Source organism: Microtus pennsylvanicus, chromosome 1 (genome assembly GCF_037038515.1).
Source record: "Microtus pennsylvanicus isolate mMicPen1 chromosome 1, mMicPen1.hap1, whole genome shotgun sequence".
Classification (NCBI taxonomy): Eukaryota; Metazoa; Chordata; class Mammalia; order Rodentia; family Cricetidae; genus Microtus; species Microtus pennsylvanicus.
The window spans coordinates 156,484,133-156,498,190 of record NC_134579.1 but is presented as its reverse complement, the minus strand read 5'-3'; the positions used below and the strand labels follow the sequence as shown (position 1 = coordinate 156,498,190).

Here is a 14,058-nt window from a genome sequence, read left to right as displayed (position 1 = left end):
CTTAAATTTTAGAAATGTTTCATATGTCAATTCTTCTAGGATAGGGCACTATTCACAATACTTGTCATTGCTCGGGCAAAAAAATAACTTCTATTATAATTGTAAATCAGCACTTGTGATAAGTGTGCATTAGGTTTTATAAAGACCAAAAAAATTCCCATTGAAGATTATGAGATTGATCCTCTTTTATAACTGATACTTCATTAGATATCCAATAATTCCCGAGTGACTACTTTTTTCTGCATGGTGATTAAAATGTTCAACATAGGTTTCATAAAATTATCAACTTAATCGTTGGGTAGAATGACTTTTGTTAGACTGGAGTCTTGTGAACCACTCACACTTCTACACTAATCTCTTATATGACAGGTGTTGATATTTTGAACAATTTCCATATGAAATGTTTTTGCCTTTAAAGAAAGTGAAATAATAAGTACCTTGCCAAGAATGATGTTTCTTTGGAGACTCTCACAATAAACTTATAATTTCTTTTGGTAATTATCCAGTCAAAAGTTTCAGAACTTTTTGGCAACTAATGCCAGTGGAGACTCAACTACTGCAAGTGGAACCAAAATTGAAGTTCGGCAGGGAACCTAAATCACAGAGCCACAGAACTTTGTCCCAGATTTCACTCTCCCTCCCAGTGCTGCCTGTGGCACAGTGACATTCTGTACATGAGCCTATTATACCACAGAGGAGGGACTCAGATGACTGTTTTTTATTCTAGGAAGTAATGCGTACAGTTAGATTAAACAAATACTGTGACAGTGAAGGAATAATGTTGGTGTTATGTTTTACTAACTTTGGTCATGTGAGTCAACAATATTTATTCCAGGTCTTCATATTTCTCACAGAAATAATGTGGGCATGTCAGGATATTACATTCATGCCCTTGCTTTCAAATACATCCACTTATTATAGATCAGGTAATTCTTTCTAGAATTTCACCTTGTGAGAGAAACAATCTGCAGTCTGCTGGGTTTATAAATGACAGTAAGATAATAGCCTTCTTACACAGGTACTCACATCTAGCTTTCTCTTTTCTTCAGCAGTGTGTTAGTTTCTATGCCATGCTATCTCATTACAAATTGGTTGTCATGTTGTAGATATGAAAGTCAAAGGGCAGTGATTCATTTCATATTTATAACTGGGGTTTCTTTTTTGGAATCAAAACATAAATATATTTTATTCTGATTGAATGTGTGCTGAGACACTATCATATATACTTGAACAATATATATTTTTACAGTATAAAATCATTTAGGGTACAATGGCATTTTATGAGAAAAAGTAATTGCATGTTGAGTGTTTGTGTTTGGTATTTTGCCTGTGGTAGTATTCTTAAATACAAACGTAGGGTATCTATCCTTATGCAGAGCCTTATGTTCACTCGATTCATGACTCCTCACTGTTTCCTGGTGGCCTAAATCACACTAAGGTGGATTCTTAGTGGTCAGAGAGCACATGATAAACCAGTAATTTGTATTTCTTCATTAATTTTTGAACAATGAATAATTTTACTTTTCTCATTAAATATAATTATAGAATTCAATGGCATCCATTCAGTGCTTTTAGATTGAGAACATAGCAGTTGTTTATGTAGGATATATTTGACTTTAAGTTTAGAAATGCTACATATGTAAATTTTTCTAGGATAAGGCACTATTCCCATCTCTCGCTGGCAATCCAAGTTCTGTGTCTCAAAGTTTAAAACAGCCAAATGTTCAGTCTGCATTTTTGGTCTGGCTCCAATGTAAACTGTACTCCCTGGGTCTGGAACTTTGGGCAGCAAGTCCATGAAGACTCTAGTAATCACCATCACCACAATCTTCCTTCCATTTTCAGCCTGTAGCATGCATGGTAGTATGAGGAAGTCAGGAACATTGGTTAGGGTGCCCTTTCCTCAGCCTGCAGCATGTTGGAATGATCAAGTAAGGAGCATAGGTTATCATTCTGATTCTTCTGTGAGATCATTCACAGTTATGATGTAATCAGGGCTGGTACACTTCTGCTGGATACATCAAACCAGTCATATTTCTTGATCCACATCCTGTAAAAAATACAGACATGCTCTTGACCACAAAGTAAAACAGGATTGAGTCCTCTCCAGAGTTCAGTTCAAGGGTCCTTCCACCTCACTTTAGCAAAGGTCACCTTGGTGTCATCATGCAAAAATTTGTCTGTGGTAGGTTGCTCGTGTTAATCCATATTCAAGAAATTTAGAGTAAATATGCATGGATTAAGGCATTATGTTCATTTAAGGAATAATTTTCATTTTTATCTTTTCAAATTGTGTTTTTAAGGATGCTCCACTTTTTTGTCTTTGAGGATTATAATAAACACGTTGGGATAAAAATTGCTGCATGCTTTAATAACATATCAAAACCCATTGTCCATCTTTATGATATTGGGGGTTCCCATGGATGAGAAGCATTTTAAGCAATGATTTTTTTATATGCTTAGTGGCTTCTCCAGTTTGTGAAGTGGTCATCAAGAACCTGTCATATGCATATATCTTAATTTTCCAAACTCTGCAATGTGAATAACATCAACTTGCCATAAATGCTAAAAGTAGTCATCAGGGATTTCCTAAAAGATTCAGTACAGGTAAATACTGTGGGCATACATCACATTGGTTAACAAATTGGTGAGCTCATTCTTATCTTAATTTAAATTGTTTTCTTAAACGTATACTATTTTGATAATTCAGAGCATGTGATAGCTGAGCAAACTAAACCTGAGATGAAAAGACTACTTTTGTAATATATCAGTGAAAGAATTCCCTTCAGTCAGTGAATTAGGAAGATTGGAATTCTGTCTAATACGCCCTTCAAAACATGGCAACTTTCTTTGTTGTATGGCATTTTGAATTTGTTAGAATAGCACTTTAACTTGTTTATTGCTAGTCCCCATACATGGGATGGTTTCTCGGACTTGAAAACCATTAAAAATATACTGACTGTCAGTATACCGATTAAGTACAAACTCTATCTGCATGAGTACCCGTCAGGGAGCGTCTATAAGCTATCTAGTTGATTTTGAACTGTGGTTCCCTTTAAGAATTTCACTTAGTGGCTCAAGTTCTCCTGTAGGATATTTTAAATAAAGTCTTAACCTTGAATGCTTTCTTAAAAGTTTTTAAGCTATCTTTATAATCCAAGTTACAAGTCTGCACATTTACATTTTCACAGACACTTGTCTGGACTTGGAGCTGCAGTTTTCTGAGGCTACTTTTTTGCAACCTGGTTGTCAGGCTGAGAACCAGGATCTGGGCTTGCAACTGAAGCTGGGCTGCATGTTGGGACGCAAGTCATGCTCTCCCCTGCTTGGCTGTGTCCCACCGGGGTGCTTGGGTCCAGAAGGCAAGTTCCATCCCATGGCAGAATTTCTACTGCATCCAGTTCCACCCCAGAATCACCTTTTCAGAAATGGAGGCTCATCAGCATTTCTTTCCCTTTTAGCTTTGAGTCCAGCATTGAAATACTAAAAGTTCATATGACTCCTTCTCTAGAGGAACATTTATCTCGTGACATAGAGGAGATACCATTCTCTGAAGACTGGCAGGGACACTGGCAAAACAAGCCTAAGATATAGACTTGTAACTGTGACCAGAATAAGGATTTTGCAACTTCACATTATATGGCAATGTCAGCTCTGAATTTGGGAGTCAAGAAGTTTTGTGAAAAGTTTTCTAGTTGTTGGAGGAGGGGCCACTTGTTTGTTTTCCAGCTGTGATACTCTAGAAATAATCACTCAGCAACCATATTATTTAAAACACTGCTTAGCCCATTAGCTCTAGCTTCTTATTGGCTAACTCTTACATCTTAATTTAATCCATCTCCAATAATCTTTGTGTAACCACAAGGCTGTGGCTTACTGGGTAATGATCTGGTGTCAGTGTCTGGCAGGGCTACATGACTTCTCTCTGCCTCTGCCTCCTTTCTCCCAATATTCATGTTAGTTCTCCTCACCTACCTCTATTCCCTGTGAAGGCCCAAGACAGTTTCTTTATTCATTAACCAAGAAACACATAGACAGAAGGACCTCCCACACCACCTCTTTCTAGTTTCCAGAACGAAATATGAGTGTCTTCACTATATACCCAAAGAGACATACTGAGGAGCTTCTTGCTTCCTCATGATTTCTGATGGGAGGCACACATTTTTTGGACATCATGGAGAATATGAAGGTCTGATAATTGAATGTTTTACAAAAACATCCATGTGTCTCATGGGACTCCCGGCTATTGTATGTATCATGCTTACAAAAATTGTTAGTTATTAATTTTCATAATCCATGATTGCCCAATTTTAGACTCTACATGAGAACAAAATTAGTCAAAAAATCAGTGGTTATCTTCGGAAGTACGAATGAAGGAAAAAATTGCTCTCATAATCTGCACTAGAAGTTACTGTGCTCTTTCATCAATGGGAAAAGACATTTCTTTTGTATGCCAATAACAAGCTGTTTTCATTACTCTGGCTTTATAATTGAACTTGATGTCAGGGATGGTGATGCTTCCAGAAGTTATTTTATTGTACTGCATTGTTTGTCTATCCTGTTTTTTTTTTTTTTTTTTTTTTGGTGTTGTTGTTTGTTTCCTCGCTTTTCCCAATGAAGTTGCATATTATTCTTTCAAGGTCTATGAAGAATTGTGTTGGGATTTTGAAGGGGATTACATTGACTCTATAGATTACTTTTGGGAGGATTGACATTATTATTATGTTCATCCCACCTATCCAAGAGCACGAGAGAATTTTCCCCTTTCTGGTATCTTCTTCAATTTCTTTCTTAAAGGACAAGGTTCTTGTCAGATATGTCTTTCACTTACTTAGCTAGTGTTACCCCAAGATATTTTATGTTATTTGTGGCTATTGTGAAGTGTTATGTTTCTCTGAATTCTTTCTTGGCTTCTTTAGCATTTGTATAAGGAGGACTACTAATATTTTTGAGTTGATCTTGTATCAGTAATGTATACCACATTACTTAATGTTTTTATCAGTTGTAGGTATTCCCTAGTAGAATTTAGTTTCATGTGGAAAAATAAATAATCCAAAATAGCTCTCTTCACTCACCCATCTCATACCTAGGTTTCCGTTCTCACTAGGGCCCTTTTACCTCTAAGATAGATGTACACTTCCACTATCCTTATCACCCTTCATTAAATAATTATTATTTCCATTTTCACCAGGGCCCGTTTACCTCTGAGATAGATATACACTTCTACTACCCTTATCACCCTTCATTAAATAACCATCAGAGATTTTTAGAAAAGAACTCATGAGTAGAAGTCATTGTTCTGAACTCATTTTTTGTTTGGATAAACAAATTTCTGAGAACAAAGGTTAAGAATAGGAAGATGCCTATTTTTTGTTTATTTAGAATATTTATATTTTTTTGAGATTAAATCATAATTACAATTCCCTTTCATCATTCCAACCTCTATATTTTCCTATATAACACTATTTGTTCAACTTCAAATGAATTACCTCTTCGTTCAATAGTTGTTATGTTTTACATATAGCCATATACATTACATAATACAAGCTGACAACTGCCTTTATGACCTGTGTCCTAAAGATGTTAGTGAAAAGTCTCTGAATTTGACTTTGATTGTCTTCTAAGGCATTCTTTTTTCAAGGTTGCTACTAATCTATACACAGGCTGCAAACCCTGGCCCATGCCAAATAAGACCATAAATAGTACACAGATTGCACCTCAGTTTTTCTGTGAGTCATGTTAGTTTGAAGGGAGCTCATCAAAGAATCTCAAAGTAGGAACCTAGGCCCAAGAACTAAAGCAGAGACCATAGGGAATGCTGATTGCTGACTTTCCCTAACTGCATTATTAGAATCACTTTTTAAAAATATTATTAGTAGCCACATGCCCAGGGTTAGCACTGACAGCAGTATGCTTAGCCATTTCACATGAATGATCATGAGTTAGGAATATGGGGTGGTTTCATTTTCTCTATCGAGGTTCGTTCCTCTCAGATACTCAGTTGACAAAAAAACTATTCAACACAATTGATTACTTATGTACTTGACTCACAGTCACATTGTTATTTAACCAATAAGCTTTACTTGCTCACATGTCTAATAGTTTTATTATCCCATGCTGAAATTAATATGAAGAAAAGCACTGCAATGTTTTATAATTTTATTCAATTTTAGAATGTAGTTTACACACCAACGACAGTTTTGCATCTTCACTCTCTTTCAATTCCCTCCAACCACCTCATTTCTATTCCCCATAAGCTCCTTCATCGTCGTTCAGAAAGGCTAAGGCCTCCCATGGCAGTCTACAATGCATGGTATATAAAGTTGAGGCAGAAAGCAAACTTCCCACCCCCTGCATAAATGCTTAGTGTGATCCTATCATAAGGAACTAGATCCAAACGTCAGCTTCTTTGTCTGGGACAGGTCCTGGTGCCACTGTTATGGGACCCACAAACAAACAAGGCTACACATCTGATACCCACATTTAGGAGGTTTAAGTCAGTCCCATCCAACTCTCTAACTTTCAGTCTCTTAGTCCTCATTAATTTGGGTCAGCTGTCTTGGTAGCATTGTCTGTCATGATCTAGAACCCCATGGCTCATAAAATTTCTCCTTTTCTCTCTTCAACAAGATGGAATTCTACAGCTGGTCTAAGGGCATGCATGTTGATTTCTAAATCTGATTTGGTCAGTTACTGGCTGAAGGGTCTATGATGATAATTAGGGTAAGTTAAAAAATGGAGTATTCCTTGGTTTTAACAAACAATGGCAGGTATGGGTGATTTGACCATGTGGGATCAGATTTTCAAGAAGGAATAAGGACAAAGAGAGTGAACAATGAAAGAGATATATGAATAGAGGGGGAATTATGAGATTGGACCGAATCCTGGTGCCTGAGAACGTCCCTAGAACCCACAAGGATGACCCCAGCTAAGACTCCTATCAATAGAGGAGAGGGTACCTGTACTGCTCTTTGCCTTTAAGCATCATAACTTTTAAAATTTGATCAGTCTTAAAAATTGCAACATTCTAAAATTACAAATTCTCTTTAAATCTCAATGTTTCTATAAATGTCCAAGCTTCCAATTCTATGGTCAGTAAAAATAAAAAGATACACATTTTTGTATGTGAGGATGCACATACACTCTCTCTATACACCAAGATTTAGTTGCTTTCCATGACCCTTTTATGCCTTAAAATCAGCAGAATATGAGAGACTCAAAGAGTACCAGATGTATCTGGCAGCATATGATATAGATGTTTCCCATTTTGCAACAGAGCTTCTAGATGTTGACCTTTTATAAATTCTTACAGAAACTTTCTTTCCTATGAATCTCTTTTTAATCAATGCACTTTAATTTCACAGCCCCAGCTAACTAAGCAAGCAAAACAAAGATTTTACTTCAATGTGAAAATGTCTTATACATATAAACTGGTACTTCATCTCTATATGTCCAGAACAACAGATTACAATTACAAACAGTGTAGGAATAAGCATAATAGCTCTGCTACTCTTTTAAACTTTATAATTCAGGCCTCATCAATCTGCACTTTTACTTGCACTATCTTCCAAGTTCCCACAAAAGCTAATTACCTTCCAAACAGTGAATAACTTTTCCAGCCCAAAGTTCCATAACATTTTAATTATATGCATATAGTGGGACAATTATGGTTTGTATAATTTTTGTATTACATGTTTCTCTTTGCATTCCAAGTGATTTAGAGCACATTCCCTACAAATGATCAGAGAATACCAGATTCTTCCCTAACTCTCATATTACATATTCTTTTTATTTTATTTTTTAACTAAATATTTTACCTCCTCCTGTTCTCCCATTTCCCTCCCCCTCCCACCATTCCCCCTGCTCCTCCCTCTCCAGTCCCAAGAGCAGTCAGGGTTCCCTGCCCTGTGGGAAGTCCAACGTCCTCCCCCCTCCATCCAGGTCTAGGAAGGTGATCATCCAAACAGGCTAGGTTGCCACAAAGCCAGTACACGTAGTAGGATCGAAACCCAGTGCCATTGTCCTTGGCTTCTCAGTCAGCCCTCCTTGTCTGCCACATTCAAAGAATCCGGTTTGATCACATGCTCCATCATTCCCAGTCCAGCTGGCCTTGGTCAGCTACCATTAGGTCAGCCCCACCGTCTCAGTGGGTGGGCGCACCCCTCGCGGTCCTGACTTCCTTGCCCATGTTCTCTGTCCTGTTCCTCATTTGGACCTTGGGAGCTCAGTCTAGTGCTCCAATGTGGGTCTCTGTCTCTATCTCCATCCATCGCCAGATGAAGGTTCCTTCCAGATGGAACTCCCCAGCACTCTCACATATTCTTTAACTTGACTCATATCTTCTCTGGACCTTCCTTTTTGTATACCTATTTTTCATTACCAAAAAGGGATTCTTTATCTTAAAACTAATGTATTCATAATGACTTGTAGTTAGTTGTATCAAGAGTCAATATTTAAGAATTTTATTTGATTCAACCAATTTCCTTCATGTTAAGGTATCCATAGAATTTTTACACCAATACTCATGTTATTTGTCATATCAATGCTTTATCTACCTGTACAAGGGTAATGCTATGCAGTGTAGAAAAGTGTTAGCAGTTTTGAAAATATACAACTTTGCCTAAAGATTTAAGATTGTTGTGATTTTGAGAATAGTACTACCTTTGAGTGATTGCTAATGATTTATCTATATGGCTTCTTTCTTCTGAAGATTATAACTATTTTTGGCATAGTTGATGGACTGATTGATTTTTATCTTGTAGCCTTTCAGTAGATCTGGCTTAAAAAGGTAAAAGCCTTGAGTAAAAATAACATTATTTAGTACTTGGGGAAAAGAATACAGTATGAACATTACAATGGGAACTTATTCCTTAGGCCTAGGATTCTTAATATCAAAAAAATGGGGATAGTCAATGTATATACAATAATTTGGCTACTTCTAACTTAATGTCCCATAGGAAAGAGAGTGGCATACAAAAAAATTGTTAAAAATTTTTGCTGAAATAAATATATCAAGTTTGTTTCCTCTTGTATTCAAACATTTTGTTTATTTATTCCATGGACTGGCACTGCCTTTGTCTTCCAATGATATTATTCACACAAAATAAGATAGAAAATTGAAAGCATAATCTGTGTATAAGACATAAAAATAACCATGAAAAAAATCCAGAAACGTTACTTCCTAATAACAGCCATCTCTTAACTTACACTGTGTTTGCTTCTATCAGACTCAACTTTGCTTCATTAATTTTTTTCAAACACACTGTGAGAATAAAACCTGAAGAACTGATATGAAATAGATTAATTTTCTTCAGTTACTAGTATATAAGAAAACATGAAAATCATTTATCCTAGATGATGGAGGCAACTTTCTTAATTCATGTCTGCTGTTGTTCAGATTAGGAGCACTTTCAGCAAAAACCAAATACTTCTGAGGTATTACCTAAGAGAGATAAGAGGACTCTTTCATCAATTTCATGCTGATAATCTGGTGTACATAAGTGATTAAATAAATAAATAAGATGAAAAATAAATTATCCATAAAATCAATAAAGTAATTATTGGGGTTTGATATTTCTTATCCAGAATAAGCAGAATCTGAGCACAATGAAGTCATGACTCACAAGAAAAGGGCACAAAGTGGGAAAACACATAGAAATGAAGTCTGTGATAATAACCAACCACCCATTGGAATTATATAAGAAAGCAACGAAACCTTGTAAAATAGAAGAGAGGGTATAAAAAGCTACAAAAGTGGACACAAGAACCAGAATGTTCTGGGTGGCTCTGGACTCAGGAGAGGTTCTGAGGGAAACTTGATTTCTCCGGATGTACTGAATTTGCTGTTTGTGCCTGTAAAGAATGGCAATCATGAAGCCACTGGACCAGATGATGAGTATAGAAAGCAGGACTTCAGGGAATACCAATAATGCTGTGTACAACGAGTCTACAATTTTGTCACGACCCAAAGTGGAACAGATTATAAAATCTCTTTTCTCAGTTGTATTTTTCTGACCTTTTTTGATATGAACAAACACAGGGAAAATTAAATGTATGATACTGTACAGGATCCAGCAGAGAGAAATAGAGATGCCAATGTAATTTGAAGATTTGAATTTAATATTTTTCCAAAAGGAATTCAGGGGACTGATGGTGATGGCCTGGTAGACACTCAAGAGGCAGGTAGTTCCCATAGACATGCTTCTTCCAAGTCTTTGAATATATAAGAAAAGTTTGCACATAAAATCATTGAAAAATTGTTTCACCCCAAAAGCTGCTATTGTATGGGGCACCCCTTTAGAGAGAATGATCAAAAAGTTGGCTGTGATTAAATGTGTGAGGATCAAATCGATGGGCTTCAATGTGTGATCTTTATAGTAAATAATTAAATACTTGGAAATAAGAGAGACATTTCCCAGAATCCCAACAGTACTTTGTGTTAAGAATATTACTCTTAATGCAAAATTCCTCAAGTCCATTTTGTCCTTTAATAACGTTTTCATAAATGTATAGCAACAATTGCATCTCTGAGCAAAATGATGAAATCAAGATTTTCGTGCCTAGGAAGTCAATACGGAAGAACATCTTGAGTACAGGAAAAGAAAACTATTAACAATAAATGAAAGTCGTTAACAAAATATTTCCTAAAATGTCATATATTTTGGTAGAAAAAATCTGGCATAACTACTGCTATCATCTGTGAAGGTAGAGATTTCTAAGGTAAATACCCAGATATGTTTCTGAGAATATTCAGCAATTAAAATAAAAATTATTACCATGAAAAATCATTGACTTTCCTCTGAAAATGAAGAGAACACTAAATTGTCCATTTTTTTGGAAAAAAATTGAGAACCGCTTATATTAGAAGAGATTTTCATCAATATTTTTGTGAGGAAACAACCCCAATCTCACAAGATTTCTCATCTAAAGATTAAATATAAATAAAGAATATGTTATAAGAATAATGTATATATTTAACAGTGTTTCAGTAACATAATTATTGCTAGCATAAAACATACTGATCATAAGATTCGAATATCAAATTGGATGATGTTATGTTAAAATTCAGTTCTAATTCATTTTCTCCTTCACACTCTCACATGCAAGCAATATGTACAAATAAATATTTTAAAAGAAATTTTCACTGAATGAAATGTAGGTTGGAAGAAAGGTACCTTGAATGGGTTTGAAGGGCTGCTGGGATTTTTCTATGATTGATGTTATTCAACCACAGACCTATGTCATAAAGCCAACAATGAAATACACATGAAGATTAATGATGATGACAAAATTAAACAACATGGTTTTCAATGAATCATTTATAAAATGCTGGTAAATTTTTAACTTTTTGATTTTTGGTCTCCATTAGATAAATAAACAGGTACAAAGAATGACGTTCATCAGAATATACAATCTTACATGAGGCAGTTGAAAGTCTTAAATTTTTGCCATCATTGTTACTCACCCCATGGAGTTTCTGGTTTGCTATAACTACTGAACACACACAAAGTGATGGTGCTGAAAGATAACTATCCCAGATATTGCAGAAAAAGAAAATAGTGCTGAAACTGTGGGAAATGTTTAGTCTGAGATTTCCCAAAACCTGGAAACACCTAGAAAGATGGTAACTTGGAAGTCAAATACACACCATCAAATCAAGTTTAATGACATTAATTTATCTTCAGTGTATAAAATGTAGAGGTGATATGCAGAAGAATCAGTTCTTCCAGCATTCCATCTTCATCTTAAGAGTCCCTAGATTCTTCTTATTTCTCAATCCCTAGAATCATACTGCCAGTTTCCTAGACTCTTACCTTTAGGTTCTACACAGAATTTGAGATTCTGAAGAAGAGCACCCAGTGCAGTCACATTTATTGCATTAACTGAAATCATGTATTCTCACTGATAAGGACCAACTTAATATTGTGTTATGGGTAAAGGTTCCCTGCAGTCAAATTTAAAAACAGCAAACAGAATTCGCAATCTCATTCTTACAACATCTTCTGTGATTTCATTGATGGTTGATATAAAAGAGGATGTTTTATTCATTACCAAGACAAGGTCTGAGGAAATATGTGGTAAATGATTGTCAAAATTCATAACAGTTTTGAGCAGTAGGAAGACTTGAAGAAATATGAACATTAAAAGATTCATGTTACAAGTCACATAGGGTTGGGCTAAACAGTTCTGTAAGAAACATTTTCAAAGTCTCAGTCCATGCATATATTTATTCATAATTTTAATTGGATCCTAACTTTCTGAAATTACAAAACATATCAGTACTAACTTATAATCCAATATAATATAAACTACCCTTATCAAAATCAGATTTCCTGAGTACAACATGGACACAGTATTTACTTTTCTCCAGATATAATTTGTTATCCTATGGCAAAAACAGTGGACTCACCCAGATGCATTGTTGAACAATGTTACATTGACACTTAAAACATTAAAAGTAATATGTGATAAAATAATATGTCAAAGAAATCAACTTATTTCTGTAATAGTAAAATACTTTAGACATTAAACTGTTTTCTGTAAATATGGAATTGATTTAGTTTCCAGAATTCACATTAAAGTTATAGTTGTGGTGGCACACACATGTATCTGAGCAATGAGGAGACATGGACAAGAAGATTCCTAGGCTCATTTATCAGCCAACTTAGTCAACTCATAGAGGTTCAGGCCAGAGAGAGTCTCCCACAATTCAAAAAATGCAAAGGAAGAGAAATGAGTGTAGGAGCCAGAGACATTAAGGACAACACAGAAGGTGATCATAGGTGCTCACAGAGACTGAACCAAAAGCCAGAAAGCCTGCATGGGAATGACCTAGACACTCTGCATTTATGTTGCAGTTGTGTAGCCTGGTCCTCTTGTGGGACTACTAATGGTAGAAACATAAGATCTCTCTGGCTCTTTTATTCTGTTTTGGGACCTTACTCCTTATGCTGGATTACCTTGCCCAGCTTTTATTTCAGGGAGGTTCTTAGTCTTACTGGAACTTGACCTGCCCTTTTCAGGAGGGAGATGGAAGAAGATGTGATTCGAGCATGGGAGGGAGAAAGGGAGAGAGGAACTGTGGTGGGAGGATGGAGGATGCTGTGACAGAATGTAAAATAAAGAGATGAATAATAACACCAGGTAAAATGGCCTATAGAACAACAATACATGGTGCTCTGACTATAAACGCGTACACCCAATTATGCAGACACATGAATGCAGATGCAAAGACTCACAAGTTACCAAAAAGAAATAAAAGTATTACTGATTTCAGATCAAGACTTATATTTACATATGACCATGATTGGTCAAACTATTTATAAATTGAAATTTATAAACAACCCTAAATACATTACAAATGAAGAATCAGTATATATAAAACATTGTTCTCTGAAAATTTGAATTATAAAGATTAATATCGGACAAATGGTGATTTCTTTGCCCTATAGGCTATTAGTTTCAATTTCAATAAAGAAATTTGGAAAGTACCTCTCAATGATGAAAGTATCATTGCCATAACAGCAAACTAAAGGAAATAACATAAGATATTTGCACCAACTGAGCACTATACTAGTTTCACAATGACAGTCACCATCCTTTTAACACTTTGTTCTCAAGTTAAAGAGTGAGAGCAATCTGAACAGTCATAATCAGTGACATTAGTGTAGTTACAGCTCCTGGCTGGGTCATGAATGCAGTGCTACATCATAATGTTCTTTATTCTAGAAAACATGCTTCACTCCAGGGTTAGATGATTTTTGTAGTCCTTTAACAATCTTTATCGTAAACATAAAACCATTATTCTATCAGCTATGATAGCCATAACAAATAGTCATCCATGATTTATTCAAAATGTTTACATTGAAATATTAAATGCCTAATTACTATAATCCTTAAGAACAGTTGAAATCATATTTCAACATGATTTTAAATCCCCAAGATTCTGGATCAAAAATTTTATCACATTATCTTAGTTATATGTAAAATTTCAGGAAACAGCTCTTTTTAGTGCTTTTAAGAGGGCATAGAAAGAAAGTCTTCATCTCCATTAGCAGA

General features: G+C 35.5%; 2 protein-coding genes across 2 annotated transcripts in view; both read right to left on the bottom strand.

Moving 5' to 3' along the window:
• Window positions 1-14,058, bottom strand: part of LOC142832944 (uncharacterized) — a 776,034-nt gene that overhangs the window by 305,229 nt on the left and 456,747 nt on the right. The window lies entirely within an intron of this gene.
• LOC142837684 (vomeronasal type-1 receptor 4-like) lies at window positions 9,558-10,478 on the bottom strand. The gene has a single exon (XM_075952938.1). It carries the CDS (start codon window positions 10,476-10,478, stop codon window positions 9,558-9,560), a length of 921 nt encoding a protein of 306 aa, XP_075809053.1.

What these genes read in the sequence shown, in the direction of transcription:
- LOC142837684 (XM_075952938.1), bottom strand. Translation starts at nt 10,478, where the DNA reads ATGGACTTGAGGAATTTTGCATTAAGAGTAATATTCTTAACACAAAGT.